The sequence below is a fragment of the Anabrus simplex genome, chromosome 1 (assembly GCF_040414725.1).
Source record: "Anabrus simplex isolate iqAnaSimp1 chromosome 1, ASM4041472v1, whole genome shotgun sequence".
NCBI classification, from domain to species: Eukaryota; Metazoa; Arthropoda; class Insecta; order Orthoptera; family Tettigoniidae; genus Anabrus; species Anabrus simplex.
This window is the reverse complement of record NC_090265.1, coordinates 1080454325-1080471737: the sequence shown is the minus strand read 5'-3', so window position 1 is coordinate 1080471737 and position 17413 is coordinate 1080454325. Positions and strand designations below refer to the sequence as shown.

Genomic DNA, 17413 nt, shown 5'->3' with positions numbered 1-17413 from the left:
TAATGTATGTTTCTGACACGATTATATAAATAAATAAATGGGATTCAACATCTATATCATCTGATGGCCAAGCAGGCACCAATTTTTGGTAATGAGACAAAGTCTCTCATAATGCATTGGCACTGCCGGTGGCTCCAAGTAGCCTACACAGTGGCCTCCACAGTAAGCACTAGCCATGCGTCTTGGTGGGTGTGCTATGTACCAACTGATGAGCCCATCTTAGCACATGGCAACTAGGAATGAGTTAGCTGGAAAATTTATAATGTCCAATAACGGACCATTTATATTGCTATTATTAAGTGGTATGTTCCAAGCTATCAGTAGAGAGATGGCGTGGAATGACATCAGTAGACGAATAAGTTTTAATGTTGTTTAAAATGTAGGAGAGATCACAATATGAAGATAAAGTTGGAATTCAAGAAGATAAATTGGGGCAAATATATGTTTATAGCAAGGGGAGTTAAGGATTGTAATAATTTACCAAGGGAGATGCTCAGTAAATGTCAAATTCTTTGCAATTATTTAAGAAAAGACTAGGTAAACAACAGATAGGGAATCTGCCACCTGGGCATCTATCCTAAATCCAGATCAGTGTTAAGTGACTGACCTATGGCACATTCAATTGCATTTGCTTCAGAACTGTTCCAGAGATTCGCCGGGTAGTAGACTGCTCCATTCGAACTATCAACACAACAAGTGCTGCTAAAGGTATCCTAAAACTTCCACATCGCCGACAACCTGTTGTACACAATGCTGGTGACTATTTTGAAGGAAAGTAGAACTTGGTAACATGTATCTTTTTTTGTATCGATTGTAATTAATAGTTGCCACTACTGAGGTTCCAACCTTTGATAAAAACTTTGGTCATAAATCTATGTAAATAAAACAAGAGTTGTCTGCATTTTGGTCAACATTTTTAAGAATTTGGATTTTTGTATCAGTAACGTCCAGAATAAGAAGAAAATGCGGTTTTTCATGTCTGTCTGTGTGTATGGTTGTACATACATATGAGCATTATGAGAAAACTGCTGAGCAGACTTTATTGAAAATCAATTTTTAAAAGTCAGGGGAGAAGGCTATAAATAGTTTTATTCATCTGAGTGAAATATAAGTTTAGGGGAAAGTTAAAAATTAATTCTCAAATATCATCACACCGGGCAAGTTGGGCATGCGGTAAGGGCCACACAGCTGTGAGCTTACATCCAGGAGATAGTAGGATCAAACCCCACTGCCAGCAGTCCTGAAGATGGTTTTCCATAATTTCCTATTTTCACACCAGGCAAACTCTGGGGCTGTACCTTAGTTAAGGCCACAGCCACTTTCTTCCCACTCCTAGGCCTTTCCTATCCCATTGTCACCAAAAGACCTATCTGTGTCATTGTGAAGTAAAGAAAATTGTTATTTAAAAATTATCATTGCCTATATGTCAAAACCACAAATGTGTCACCTTTATTACTGAAGCGTAACAAATAAAGCAAAATGTTTACTTTCATGAAAATGGAACTTGCTATTAGTCAACAAGGAAAGCAGACACAACATTTTCAGAACAAAGATTAATGTAATTAGATACCAGCACTTAAAACTAAATCTGGATTTTGGCACATTTGTTGTTCTAGCAAATAGGTGATGATATCTCCATTGACACTGGTCCTATCAAAAAATGCTACTTTACAAAAGTTGTAGAAAATAAAGCTATACACTGCACAAAAAATCCTACAATGAATAATAACGGAAATATTTATGATTTTACATTCACCGGGCGAGTTGGCCGTGCGTGTAGAGGCGCGCGGCTGTGAGCTTGCATCCGGGAGATAGTAGGTTCGAATCCCACTATCGGCAGCCCTGAAAATGGTTTTCCGTGGTTTCCCATTTTCACACCAGGCAAATGCTGGGGCTGTACCTTAATTAAGGCCATGGCCGTTTCCTTCCAACTCCTAGGCCTTTCCTATCCCATCGTCGCCATAAGACCTATCTGTGTCGGTGCGACGTAAAGCCCCTAAGGAAAAAAAGGATTTTACATTCTTCATTTATATTCTGTGTCCTACTGATTATTTCTTGTATCTGGCCAGCTATTCTGTTATGGTAATGGAGTAAGACCATAGAGCTAGCTCAATGCCAAGTGTCAGGCAAGAGTAAGTAACTCAACCCCATAAAGGGGCCAACAGCTTTCGATGGATGAGCCCTTTTAGGTGGAGTTAAGGTTCTCTCAGTTAGGCCTTACAGCAAAGGGGATGGAGAAGGGACTAGTCACCATTCTGGTTTCCAACGGTCTTGGAAGCAGAAAAGGTCTAGCCAGACAAACTGGCTGTAAAAGCACAACTCCACTTTTCTTTAGCTGGCAGAAGTTTGTTGCAGTTCTGGTGTTCTGAAGTAATGTTTCTCATGCTTCATGTGCCATGATGAATGGCTCCAGAATCATAGTGTGTGGGGTCACTTCCTGGCAAGCTAAAATCCACCCTAAACAAAATCATGCTAATGACAATTTCCTTGGCCATTTCATTTTAACAGCCCAACAGCGATGGGATAAGTACTGTGGTAGCAGGTTTTGAGTGAAACCGGGAGTTACTTTTTTGGATTTGCACACTGGCGGCAGTTGTGTGATGGTCACCTTCCTGAGACCCATGCCTACTCAGGGATCTGATTCTGCATCTGTGACTGGGCATGCCTATTTAGGATAATCACTGCCCCCCCTGAATAGGGAAGTCTGTAGAAAATGTGGGCTAAACAACAGTAGTCACACTTGAACCTGGCTGGGAATCCACACCCAGGTCACAAATTTTGTGGATGAAAACCAAGAAAGAAATATATGAACATGACTATTGGAATGTGGAACATCACGACTACTGGAATTAATGGATAGCAACAATAGACCAGAAAAAGAATAGCTCTCCTTACCAATAAGATAGCTAGACTGGATATCAGTATTGTTGCTCAGAGTGAAACCAGGTTATCAGCTGAAGGACAAATCAATCAGACCAGCTCAGGCTACACCAACTTTTGGAAAAGAACAGATGCAGGAGAAACATGCACACATGTATGGCAGTGTTATTCAAACTCTTTGCTTGGCGTACACCCAAAATCCAACTGTTTTAACTTCGTACCCCCAAAGTAATAGTATAATGTGATTATACCTGAAATAACAGATTATTGTTACGGCATGCCAAATAATATTAACTATAATCATCATCACAATCATCCACAGCTTATCTGCTTGCCCAGGGTCGCTGCATGCACTGAGGCACGAAAGAGTTTTGGCCGGGAGTTTAAGATCGCATGTCTTTCCTGACACCACGGGATTATCAACTGAAAATCCCGCCCCCAGCTATACCAGGAATCAAATCACGGTTGCCAGAATGACAAGCAAGCAGCTAAGCCTCTACACCATCCTGTTCTTCAATAATAAGAAAAATTTACTGTGTATTACATCATCACTAGGAAAAGAAACCTCATAACTCCTTCAGAGTAAAGCTTACAGAAGAAGCCTAAAACTGAATTGTCAGCAATGGCCGGAGAGAACTGTTCCTGCCATTCTCAGTGCTTATTGATATCCCAATTATTCGACCACTGGAGTTTTCTGTTCTCTTCTCAGGCAATGCAGCAAGCCTCACAAGATGATATAGATGTAGATTCCCATAGGGAACCTGAAATACACTGAAGAAAATGGAAATTGCAACACCCAGAAGAAGTAGAGCTACATTGCTGCAATTGAACATGCAGGATGAGTGTTCAGTTGTGATTCGATTATTATACTTTCAGGTCCCTCTGACCGCAAGTTTGGACAACAATCCATACAGGATGTGCCCACCACGAGCTGCAATACATTGATGAATTCATTGAGGCTTGGAGTCAATAAGGCCCTGGATCGCTTCCTGAGGAATTGTGGCCCATGTTTGCTGCACTGCATGGGTCAGTTTTTCCAGAGTTGTGGGTGGCTGAGGACGGTTGGCCAGTTGTCGACCCATCATGTCCCGCACATGCTCAATAGGACTGAGGTCCAGGGATCTGGTGGGCCATTCTAAGGTTGTGATGTCATGGAGAGCTTCTTTGGAGATGCGTGCAGTGTGAACCCGGACATTGTCCTGCTGAAACATCCCATTAGCAATGTTCGCCATCATTGGGACAACCACTGGATTGAGTAACCTATCAACGTACTGTCGAGCAGTCATAGTGCCCTCAACAAGCACTAATTGTGATTTAACATTAAAGCCAATAGCTCCCCAGACCATAATGCTTGGTGTTGGCCCTGTGTGCCTCTCGACAATAAGATCTGGGCGGCCCCTCCCCCCAGTACATAGGCGCACATGATTCCGGTGATCACTGCGGGCAAGACAGAAGCGCGATTCATCACTAAAGACGACCCTATGCCATTCGTCGACCCACGTCGATCTTTCTCGACACCAGGCCAGCCTTACACGTCGCTGTTGTGGGGTCAATGGAACACCTTCTGCAGGGACATGGGCTCGTAAGCCAGCTGCACGCAGGCAATTACCAACTGTTTGTTGTGTAACGTGGGATGCCACAGCTGCTCAAATTTGCACTGCTGTTGCATGGGGTTCCATCTGGTCCATCCGAATGATGTGGTGATCCTCTCTCACAGTTGTCTGTTGCGCTGGGCCTGTGCCAGGTCCACGAGTGTGGGTACCTTCATTTGACCACTGCTGGCATACACGTTGTACCGTAGATGCCTGTCGGCCAACACATGCAGCGACAGTCCTTAGCGATAATCCAGCCACACACAGCCCAATTATCCGAGCCCTCTCAAACGGCGACAGTTGTTGATAGCATGCTCTTCTCTGTCGTCAAGGCATGTTTGACGAGAAACACTTCACTGCACAGACTGCAAGTCAACTACGCTACACCAGAGTCCGTATACTGGTATTGATTCCTTCACGACCTATCACGTGGAGAGACCTGTAGCAACAATCCAATGGGTCTGAAACTTTGATCGTTTACATACCTACATGGCATCGTTCCATATCTTGAAAATCAACACAAACGACCAATACCTTCATGGTGTTGCAATTTCCATTTTCTTAAGTGTCTTTTTCTCGAATGAGTAAATTTATAATACCAATATTGTTGGCCTGTTATTGGACATTATAAATTTTCCAGCTAACTCATTCCTGGTTGCCAGCGTTTTGCTCCAGTGTGCTAAGTTGGGCTCATCTGTTGGTAAATAGCACACCCACCAAGACGAATGGCTAGTGCATACCGTGGAGACCACTGCATGGCTACTAGGAGCCACTGGCATTGCCAATGCACTATGAGAGACTTTGTCTCATTATTGCTATAGGAATTGTTACATTGTTACTGTTACTGAAAGAAAATTGAAGTGAATGAGTGGATTTTGAAATAAAAATTAAAACAAGAGCAATGCAGCATAAGTAAGCATGTTTATATACAAAGTCAAAAGGAGGTAAAAACTGACACACATTTCAGAATGAATAGTTCAAAAAGAAGACACTATGTGGTGGTGGACAAAAAATACAATCAAAACAAGATTTTATTGAAAATGAGCAGGCTCGACTCTTTTCTGAACTGCTAACTGAAAACAGAAGTTACGATAAATTTGCATACCCCTTGAGACGATCCTTCGTACGATTAGTGGTACACGTACCACGCTTTGAATACCACTCATCTATGGTGTCGGATGATTTGCAGTGAAAATAAAAATGATGAAAGAACGTTTGTTCATCCCTACTGCAGTCAATGAAAGACTTGGAATTCTTCAAATTCCTCTTGCTGGAGATAGTTTTGTCAACCTTGTCCTCACCTATGCTGCCACTTTAAATGTCAATTAAGATTCCAAGAATTAGTTCTACCACCAACTGTGCAGTGTTCTTGCCAAGATACGTTAACTTTTGTTGTTTGGTTATTTTCATGCCAGGGTGGGAAGAGACAATCGTATTGTAGGTATGTCATGGATAATCAAGGTGTTGGAAATAACAATGCAAATGGACTACTACTTCTAGGTTTCAGTACTGAGGATGAACTCTTCATCACCAATACGCAATTCTGCATACTTAACCACTTTAAGACCATGGGAATGCATCCACACTCCAAACAATGACATCTCATTGACTATGTTATTACTCAGCAGTATGACAGAAAATATTTTCTATTTATGAGGACTGCATGGACCACATTAAAAAACATCATCAAAGAGACAGCATAAAAGGTAATTTGTTTTTAATGTAAGAAAGAGAAAGGACTGGTTTGAGATTCTGAAGCAATTCTGAGCTTCAAGTGTCAAGAGAGATAGGGGAGAGTCCTACAGTACCGGCCGGCTTGCAGTACCGGCCATTGCTGGTTCTCATTTTAGGTGCTATATGGCAGTAGCTTACAGGTGGCATATGAAGGATGCTACATTCCCGCATGTCATACTTTGGGGGTTTCGTTTAGCGTTAAGTCTTGTGTGAGATGTGAGTGTTGTACACTGGCCGGCTTACGATCGCGGGCAAAAAGTTATTTTCAAGCCCCAGGTACTCCATTTCCAGGTAAGCTGTTGATTTTATTTTTACTTATATATTATATACATTCCTTGAGGACGCTATAGCTGGTAAGAGTTTCACGACATCGTCTATTAAACAATATCCACTTGGGGAAGTTCCTTCATGTGATTGTCATACAGTACCGGCCAACCATATGTCTTCCAGTACTGGCCAATAGGACTTTTAAAGAAATAAAATAATATCCACTTCTTATCACTTTTCATAGTGAAATGACAGAGAAATGGGGTAAAATACAATGAAAGTGGATCGAGGACAGGATGAAGATGGCACTGAACTAAATTATTTCTAACAAAATGACTGTAGGGCAAGCTGCTGAGGCTTTTTGTGTGCCAAGAAGTACGTCAGGAGATCGTCTGAGAGCACTTAGAGTGGGTGTGGCTGTGGATCTGACTCCTCAGATGGGAAGAATTAAAAAATCCTTTTATTACGATATGTAAAATCAGTTGGTTACTTATATGAAGAATCTAGAAAATCTTCATATCTCTGGTCAGGAAAAAAAATGTACAATTAGCATTCGCTTTGGTCGAGCATTCAAAAGTACTTCACCAGTTCAACAAAGAAAACAAACAAATGTAAATACTAAGGAAATGGAAGAAGACACATCATGCATTATTTGTTGTGACTCATTGGAACAAGAATGGGTGCAGTGTCCCAAATGCAAAGACTGGGCGCTTGTTGGATGTGTAGACCACAGGAATATTTTGTATTTTATTTGTAATTATTGCAAAAAATAAACCAAACTTGAATTTAGTGGATGCCAATTCCAATAATTATGTGTTGTTGAGTTCTTTCTGTATTTGTTTGATATTAGTAATGTATTAGACATATATATCTTAGAAAATAGTAACTGGCCGGTACTGGAAGAAGATTTTTGTAGTCCTTGGAAATTAAGCTTTGTTGTATTTTTAAATATTATTAACTTTTGGTAAGATTTTATGGAAATCACACCCTTACATTGAAAAAGCATTTGGTAAAGTACAAGATTATTGTATGAAAATCTCATACCGTAGAGCATTTTATTTTTTATAAGGGAAAACGTTAAGGTGGCCGGTACTGTAGGACTCTCCCCTACATACCTGTCCCTTGTTCAAGAACCATCTTCCATGGAGAGGAAAGCATGTTTTTAAGAGCTCAAACAAAAATGCTAGACTGACATAAGGAAAATTAAAAACAACTGGTGGTAACAAAATGTCGAGGAACTCTAAAGTCTGTCAGATACCAGAGACCTACGGACTTTTTATGCTGAAATAAAGGAGCTATGGTTCTGATTGTTCCTCATCAGGTACCCTGAGAGCCACTGACAGTACTACCATCCTTGCTGACAGTCAGGACATCTCAAGCCACTGGAAAGAACATCTTAATCTTAAACTGCAGTTCTACTGCTGCTGAAAACTTCATCAACATGTTCCACAGCATTCTCCACAACCTTGGATTGCAGTCTCTCCAACATTTCAGGAATTCAGTAAGTTCTTTGAAACCAAACAAGGCACCTAGGTCCAACAACATTCCTCAAGTTCATCCAAAGTGAAAACTTACCTCTGAAAACCAGGATCTTCTCTCTGATCCTTTTAATATGGAAAACCCAAAGGGTCCCTGCTGACATGAAGAAATCCACCATTGTTACCATCTTAAAAAAAAAAAGTAATCAAAGCATCTGTGGTAATTACTATGGCATATCGCTGCACTCCATAGCTGTTAAAATCTTTACTAGAATTTTGATGAATCGTCTCCAGACAGTCTCAGAGAAGATAATTCCTGAATCTTAGTGCAGGATTCATCCTTCCCTTCATGTGAGGCAACTACAGGAGAAGTGCAGAGAACAACAAAAGCCCCTGCTTTTAGTGCTGTACAATCTGGAAAGGACTTTTGACACAGTGCCTAGAGAAGCAATGTAGATAGTTTTAAGATGATTAGGCTGCCCTGAACACTTTGTTGGACTGATCAAAGCACTCCACTATGATATGTTTGGACAAGTGATGTACCAGGATGAAACATTAGAAGAATTCCCCTTCACTACTTCTTCTTCATCCTGATACGTTTCTGCTTATGCAGGTCATTCACAGAGCCTCTTCTAATCTTCTCTTTTTTTTCCCCCACAGTCTATTGTTCCATCATTGTCTCCCATTGTAGTCCTCTCTGATTTACATCATCTTCCACCTGATCCCTCCATCTTGTTTGTGGCCTTCCAATTGGTCTTCTTCCAGATTCTGTCCATTCCAGAGCTCTTCTTGGTAATCTTTCTTGTCCCATTCTTTTGACGTGGTCAAATCATTTCAGCCTATTTCTCTCCGTAGTTTCTTTTAGGGGATTGATTTGTAGCATGTTTTGTATTGTTTCATTTCTTATCTTGTCCCTCCTTGTTTTATCCAAGACCCCTCACAGAAAGCGCATCTCTGTCGCTTGTAATCTACTTAGATCTTTTTCTTATCCAAGTCCAACATTCTGATCCAAGGGCTTAAAACAAGATTGTGTAGTTGTACCAACATTCTTTGTCCTGTACCTGGAAGTCATGTTCTATGAAGCATCATTTGTGAACAATATTGGTATAGATTTGATTGAGACTATTCAATCAAACCAGACTCTGATCAGAAAGGGTAAAAGTCTCACCTGTGTAACTGAACTGCATATCCAGATGACATTGCTTGTCCACCTCATACATATGATGGGCTGCAAATGTCAGTCAACTGTTTCAGTAAAGCATATGCATGATTTGTCCTGACTATCAACATTCCAAAAATGAATGTACTAGCTCCCAGAACTTCCTTCCTGAATTCCAATATTTCCACCTCCAGTACACATCTAAAACAAGCAGATCACTTCTTCTAGGAAGTATTCTCTCAACTACTGCTCTTTGGACAAGGACATGGACAATGGAATTTGTGCTGCCCATGTAGCTTTTGGATGTCTCACACATTGGGTCTTCCTACATAAATATCCAAGAATAGACACTAAACTGATGGCGTATTGAGCAGTTGTCATTTCCATCTTGCTGTATGGATGTTAAACGTGGACTCTATGATCACCATGATATCAAGAAGCAGGAACGCTTCCACCAACAGTAGCTCAGATCCATTATGAACATCAGAGGGATGACCACATACTGAAAATAAAAGTCTTTGAGAGGGAAAACCATTGTTTTGTCACCAACTCAGGTAGATCGAGAATGTCCAGTTGAGGGATGACAGACTTCCTTGACACACCTATATAGTCAACTTAGTACAGGTAGGAGACCTTGTAGTGCCCCTCAGAACCATTATAAAGATCAATTCAAGAAGATATTGAGGAAAACAAACATTGATCAGAGTACATGGTGTGCAATTGCAGAAGATCATACTTGCTGGCACTCGAAGATTTGGACTGCTGTTGCACAATCTGAATGTTAACACTGAAGACAGGAAGAAGAAACATGTCAGAGACATAAAGTACACTAGGGCCAGTCAAGTCCTCCAATTTACATTATGTGCAATCAGTGTGGCCACATATTTCATGCCAGGATTGTTCTGCTAAGCCATCAAAGACATCTGCATAGAGCATGCACATAATGAAAAAAATTGTAGAGGAGAAATGAACACTCAGATAAAAATATCAGCCAAAAATTGATGATGTTTATTGAACGTTTACTGAAGGAACCTCTGTAACAAAGAGATGACGAATATATGCACATTCTGATCTTCCATGCCTCATACATTTTTGCATTAGTAGAAAGGTCACTGGTCCCAATACCTGAATGTATTCTGTCCAAAAGTGAGCCGTTAGCATTACTCCGATCTAGGGAAGTTATGTCGCCAAGTGGAACGTTCTCTAATTGAATACTGACGGGAAAGAGCTGGGGAGTTACATAATTTTCTCCTTTATATCACCTTTCCTATGGATTGTATGTTTTCTGATAACTACTGGTACTTGACACTTGATCCATCATAGTATTCAAGTAATTCAATCCATGCTAAGGCGATGCCAATGGGAATGGGGAGTTAACACACATTGAACAGAATACGACAGAGCTGTCTTCACCACTATCTGTGACCATGTTATTCCATTCCTGGAACTTGGCATAGGAAGATCACAAGCATATTACTCTTTGTTAACATGTTCACTGCTGCCTTAATTAAACCTATAAAATTGCCCCAGGTGCTGATAGGTTTTAAATTTCTTTCTATTAGTTAGAAGGTAGTAGATGAAAGTTTTGACATAACAAATGAACATACACATGAAAAATCATCGATCATGCATGCATGTGTCATCAGCACTGAAGAACAATATAATATACTTAAGAAAATGGAAATTGCAACACCATGAAGGTATTGGTCGTTTGTGTTGATTTTCAAGACATGGAACAATGCCATGTAGGTATGTAAACGATCAAAGTTTCAGACCCATTTGATTGTTGCTACAGGTCTCCCCACGTGATTGGTCGCGGAGGAATCAACTCCAGTATACAGACTCTGGTGTAGCGTAGTTGACTTGTAGTCTGTGCAGTGAAGTGCTCCCCTTCAAACATGCCTCAACGACAGAGAAGAGCACGCTATCAATAACTGTCGCTGTTTGAGAGGGCTCGGATAATTGGGCTGTGTGAGACTGGATTATCGCTAAGGACTGTCGCTGCACGTGCTGGCCAATAGGCATCTACGGTACAACGTGTATGCCAGCAGCAGTCAAATGAAGGTACCCACAATCGTAGACCTGGCACAGGCCCAGCGCGACAGACAACTATGAGAGAGGATCGCCGCATTATTCGGATGGCCCGGATGGAACCCCATGCAACAGCAGCGCAAATTTGAGCAGCTGTGGCATCCCACATTACACAACAGTTGGTAATCGCCTGCGTGCAGCTGGCTTACGAGCCCGTGTCCCTGCAGAAGGTGTTCCATTGACCCCACAACAGCGAAGTGTAAGGCTGGCCTGGTGTAGAGAACGATCGACATAGGTCGACGAATGGCATAGGGTCGTCTTTAGTGATGAATCGCGCTTCTCTTGCCCACAGTGATCGCCGGAATCGTGTGCGCCGATGTACCGGGGAGAGGTGCCGCCCAGATCATATTGTTGAGAGGCACACAGGGCCAACACCAAGCATTATGGTCTGGGGAGCTATTGGCTTTAATGTGAAATCACAATTAGTGCTTGTTGCGGGCACTATGACTGCTCGACAGTACGTTGATAGGGTACTCAATCCAGTGGTTGTCCCTATGATGGCGAACATTGCTAATGGGATGTTTCAGCAGGACAATGCCCGGGTTCACACTGCACGCATCTCCAGAGAAGCTCTCCACGACATCACAACCTTAGAATGGCCCGCCAGAATCCTGGACCTCAGTCCTATTGAGCATGTGTGGGACATGATGGGTCGACAACTGGCCAACCGTCCTCAGCCACCCACAACTCTGGAACAACTGACCCATGCAGTGCAGCAAACATGGACCACAATTCCACAGGAAGCGATCCAGGGCCTTATTGACTCGATGAATTCATCAATGTATTGCAGCTCGTGGTGGGCACATCCTGTATTGATTGTTGTCCAAACTTGTGGTCAGAGGGACCTGAAAGTGTAATCATTGAATCACAACTCGTCCTACATGTTCAATTGCAACAATGTAGCACCACTCCTTCTGGGTGTTGCAATTTCCATTTTCTTCAGTGTATCCTAGCTGCCACTAGACACCCATGTGCATCACTAAATGTGCGTGTTATTAGTATAGCATAATTATAATGCATTGGAACAAATGATGTTACATTGTTACGTAATAATCATTCACACCAAGAACATCCTTCAGTAACCACTTTTTGATGCAGTACTGAATATCACTGTAGTCATTCACATCATGTATAGCACTAGTGCTAAATTGTAAAGCAAGGCTCTAAGCAAAGTGCAGGATTTTCAAGATACTGAGGACAATAATAAAAGGAGTTAGTTCTACTCCCTTTTCAAGGCACAATTTACACCACTTTCTTATCGATTTGCCTTTTGCATTTACCTTCTGTGTTCGAATCTGAAGGACCAGGAGAATTGTCACTGCCACTTTCATACGTTATAACACCATGTTTGAAAGCAACTGGCCATGAACCAATAACCCAATCACGTAACTCGAACCTCAATCTGAGCAGCGTTATACAAGAACAAAGACCAATTACAGGGCCGACCAGTAAAGACAAGCAAAATTGGATCATATAAAATGATGCACATGCATGTCAATGGCATGTAACATGAAAACAACATGACGCACTTGTACATCAGGCAGCCGCAATCATGTTAAACATGAGAATCTGAGGCCTTTTTCATTTGAATTCTCCATTATCAGAACCACCCACTTGGCTGACTAATCGAAGACAAGTTTCATCATATCACAGGTTTAATGAAAGATATCTACCTTCTTCCCTCGCCGGGTATGCTGACTCTGCAGCCATTAATTGATTGGCTACTATCACTTGGACATGACTGCTCATGTCATCAGCATTTTCATGCTGATTGGTACCGATAGTGTATCCTTCTGCTGTTCTCCATTTTTTGATTGGCTATTCTTTGTAATTTATTTTTTAGCTTTCTTGAATTATTTATGTGGTGTTATCACTAATATTCCTTGAGGACCTTTTTTCATATTACTTTGCATTTTTGTTAGTCCTTTGTTATCTCTCTAGTAATTTAGTTTTTAGTTTCCCAGCGCTATTTTTTGTGTGCTGTCTCCAGAACTTTCTATTCCTCTACATAGCGCTAGCTCCTGGCTGGCTGGCACACATTCATCAGCGGCTCTTGGCTGCAGGCACTCAGCCGCATTCCTTCAGCCATACTCTGCCACAAGGTCAACTACCTCACCTTCGCATATGAGTGGACTTGCTGCAGCTCTGAGTCATGTCAACATGTCATGCAACAGATAACATAGCTGCGACTGTCACTGGCGTGGCAGACCTTTCACTCTTAACACAAAAGCAAAGATAACTTTTAAATGGCAGGTTGGGCTCTGCTTTCAACGGCGAAGTTCTCGTCGGCATCCCTGCATACTTGCCAACAACAATAAGTGTTTATGGATCTTCCTTTGAAAGGACATTTATTTTTTAACGACTGGCTTGTCAGCTTGTTGGTGATAATCTGTTCACCATGTCATTTGAATATGAGGCCAAAGGCTTTTAATACAGTTCTTAATGAAAGTTTTGTTGAAATTTTTTCTCCCTGGAGGAGTACTATAAAACTTACCTCTTCAAGAGCTTCTAATCTAGTCTATTATATATTATAAAGTTTCATAGTTTAATTCTCTTTTCTTAAACTTAACATTTTTCTTGTACTTTTCAATTAGCTTCAGAATTTTTGTCAATGTTTTCTTTTCTTGACTTAGATTATTGGGTTTGACATTGGTCAGCCTACAAAATAGTATGGTTCCAGTGTATGGGACCCTCACCAGTATTACTTGATTCAAGAACTGGAAAAAATCCAAAGAAAAGCAGCTCGATTTGTTCTGGGTGATTTCCGGCAAAAGAGTAGCGTTACATGTTGCTAAGTTTGGACTGGGAAGACTTCGGAGAAAGGAGACGAGCTGCTCAATTAAGTGGTTGTTCCGAGCTGTCGGTGGAGAGATGGCGTGGGAGGACATCAGTAGACGAATAAGTTTGAGTGGTGTCTTTAAAAGTAGGAAAGATCACAATATGAAGATAAAGTTGGAATTCAAGGGGACAAATTGGAGCAAATATTCGTTTTTAGGAAGGGGAGTTAGGGATTGGAATAACTTACCAAGGGAAATGTTCAATAATTTTCCAATTTCTTTGCAATCAGTTAAGAAAAGGCTAGGAAAACAACAGATAGGGAATCTGCCACCTAGGCGACTGCCCTAAATGCAGATCAGTAGTGATTGATTGATTGATTGATTGATTGATTGATTGATTGATTGATTGTACCTATTTTATTCAATTCTTCTGGACTTTCTAGCTTTGATAAGACAATAGTCTTATTTGTATTTAATATTTCTTGTGCACAACCGGTGGCTATCTCGCTCAAGGTTACGCACTTAACTTTATACAGTAACTGTAAATTTTTTTTTTCTTCCTTTAATTGGATCATTCATAATATTATTCAAATAAATTTTGTAACTGCTGTTTCTTATAACCCACTTTCTTCTCTCTTCATTCCCGTAAAACTTATGAATCCTTTCTTAAGTATTCTCCAATAGGTGTCAATAGTTTCCAGAGTTGCTGTGCCACACTGTGTGCCAATATTTCACTGTACTCTTTTCCATACATAATTGCTAAGCATGCTCGTTTGGATGATGAAACTATTCTTCATCTCAGTGATTCAGATGACAAATTAGATAATTAGACGACAGCTCTTTGGATAGAGAGGATAACACAAGTGGTGAAACTTAGGCTTCGGCCACAGTGCAGGCGGCGAGCGGAGCGTTGCGTTGTGTGGCGGCAAAGATGAGACTCAAACCTGCGTTAGCAAATGCATGTGGCCATAGTGCCCGCGGCGCGTCATTTTGGAGGGGAAGTTGGCTCAAGGACAACGCTGCATGCCGCTAACCGCTCGCTCCTGTTTGAGATTTCAGCTGCGCCGCTCGCAATGACTGTTAGTGAATTAATAAGGGAGGAGATGAAAGTGCTACTTTCTGAAGTTTAAACATGAACTTTCCTATGGAACGACAGAGAGAAGAATTTCGATAACCTATTAGTGACAAGGGAAGCCTGGAAAGAGATTGAAACGATCTTAAATATACGAGATAAATTCAGTTAAAAATCAATCACGGTTATGGACATAAAGAATATTGTATTTAATGCAACATATTAATATTATTATCATTATTATTATTATTATTATTATTATTATTATTATTATTATTATTATTATTATTATTATTATTATTATTATTTTATGCCCTATTATTATTGTTTAATTAATATTATTATCCTTTGTCATATATTGCCAATATGAAAACTTGTGTTCGTCATTTCATCTGACTTTTATGGGTCTCTGGAAGTTGGTAACTTGCTTCTGCAGTCGCGCCTTAAGTTTTAGAAAGAAGTCAAAAGTTTGAATGGACATAGAAGTTTATTTGAAACATCTTAGCAGGAAACCAATTCAGTTCTCCATATAAATGTTGAAATTCCCCATGCAATTCACGTAATTTATTTACTGGATGATCACGAAATTCTCTCCTAGTCCTACGTCGAATTCTTCAGTTTAGATAAAACATTTCTAAAAGCAGAGACAAACGAGAAAATTGAAACTGCCATAATCTAATCACTACATGCAGGGGAGACGCCGCGCAGCTGACTGACTCTTGCTAGATGTCCACACAGCCGCTCTCTCCTCTCCGCTCTTCAACTTTTCGATAGCGGCAACGCTCCGCTCGCCGCCTGCACTGTGGTCGTAGCCTTACAGTGAGCATGCATCTGTACCATTAAAAATAGAGACTCATTGAAGAAAACTGATATATTGTAACAATAATGTACTTCATTACAACAGTGGCATCATTGTTACTGAGTGTCAGACATAGTATCATAATGTAGTTGCAAGAAGTTGAATCAAATATTGAATTATGGTTTGAATTACCAAATGCAAATCAAAAGAAACCATTTTTTCTTTGCAAAAATTAAATGGTCATAAATATGTCTCTGGATCATGGCCATCCATCAATGGCTGTTATTTCCCGATGATTACTAGTCATAAGAGATAGCCTTCACGGCTGCTAGGTAACATTGTCTGACCATCGATCACAGCCTGCATGGTTGTTAGGGTTACACTACCGTCACACATTTTGTGATGCTAATTTCTGTAATGCAAATTTTCAGATTAATACCAGCCATAAGGTATACTATTTAAGTCAAAACAGGCAGGACTAGATAACTCATCTTCTGAGAAGGCATGCACGCATAATGGGCAGGACAAGTTCCTTCATCCTTCGCGGAAGCGCATAATGAGTGGGACGAGTTCCTTCATCATTAGCAGAAGAGTAATGGGCATGACAAGGTAACTCGTCACCAACATCATGGTAATGGGCGTGATGAATTAACTCGTTAATTCCCTGCTATGAATGTTTGTTTCTCAGTGGAAACTCTCCAGTTAAGAGGTTAACAAACAGTAGTAGAGTATTGGACTATACTTCTTGGCTTACTATCCTCCTTATCATCACCCCAATCGCATCCCTGCATTTTATTACAAATGAGTGACTCACCCTGTATGTCAAGTTTTATTTTTCTCCCATATAGTATTTGTTTCTTGTATTCATCATTATCATGAATTCCTTCCAACGATCCAGGTAAGATGATTTAGAATGATGTGCCTCCATTTATTACAATCTTGGTATACTTTGTCTGTCTCTAGTGCAACCCATGTTTCTTGTATTAAATTATATATATTTACTTACTCCACTTTCAGCATGGAGACTGAATACCTAGCTCATTCACAATTACCAGATCAGTACGGTAACTAAAATAAAAAATTACTTTTTATACTTACAGTCATAGGAACTATTGTAGTTCATGTAGAACCCCTTATGTGTAAAAGGGTATGGAGACTTTGGCCCAGTCTTGAATGTTATTAGTGCTTCATTAGAACCCAACTGAATATTAGGTTGAGGGTCTGTACCACATATCGTCTGAAGAACGTTCTCTGCAAAGATATCCTTAAGATTAAATACTGCTTAACAAATCTCAGAACATCAATACTTAGGCTATAACAAAAGAAGCAAACCACATACAATGTAGACAGGTCACAAACACAAAATAATAATAATAATAATAATAATAATAATAATAATAATAATAATAATAATAATAATAATAATAATAATAATAATAATAATAATAATAATAATAATAATAATAATAACTCCATCTTGAAATAGAAAATTAATGTAACATATAATAAAGGCATATTAAATAGCTTATCTAAGGGAGAAAACCTACAATAATTATAGCAGTTA

At 40.2% G+C, this 17413-nt stretch overlaps 1 protein-coding gene across 1 annotated transcript in view; it reads right to left on the bottom strand.

Annotated features, from left to right (window-relative positions):
- Positions 1–17413, bottom strand: part of Cubn (Cubilin) — an 882604-nt gene that overhangs the window by 300652 nt on the left and 564539 nt on the right. Inside the window, exon 45 of the mRNA XM_068225286.1 lies at positions 16948–17100. Coding sequence (XP_068081387.1) covers positions 16948–17100 — 153 coding nt within the window. The remainder of the gene's footprint in view (positions 1–16947; positions 17101–17413) is intronic.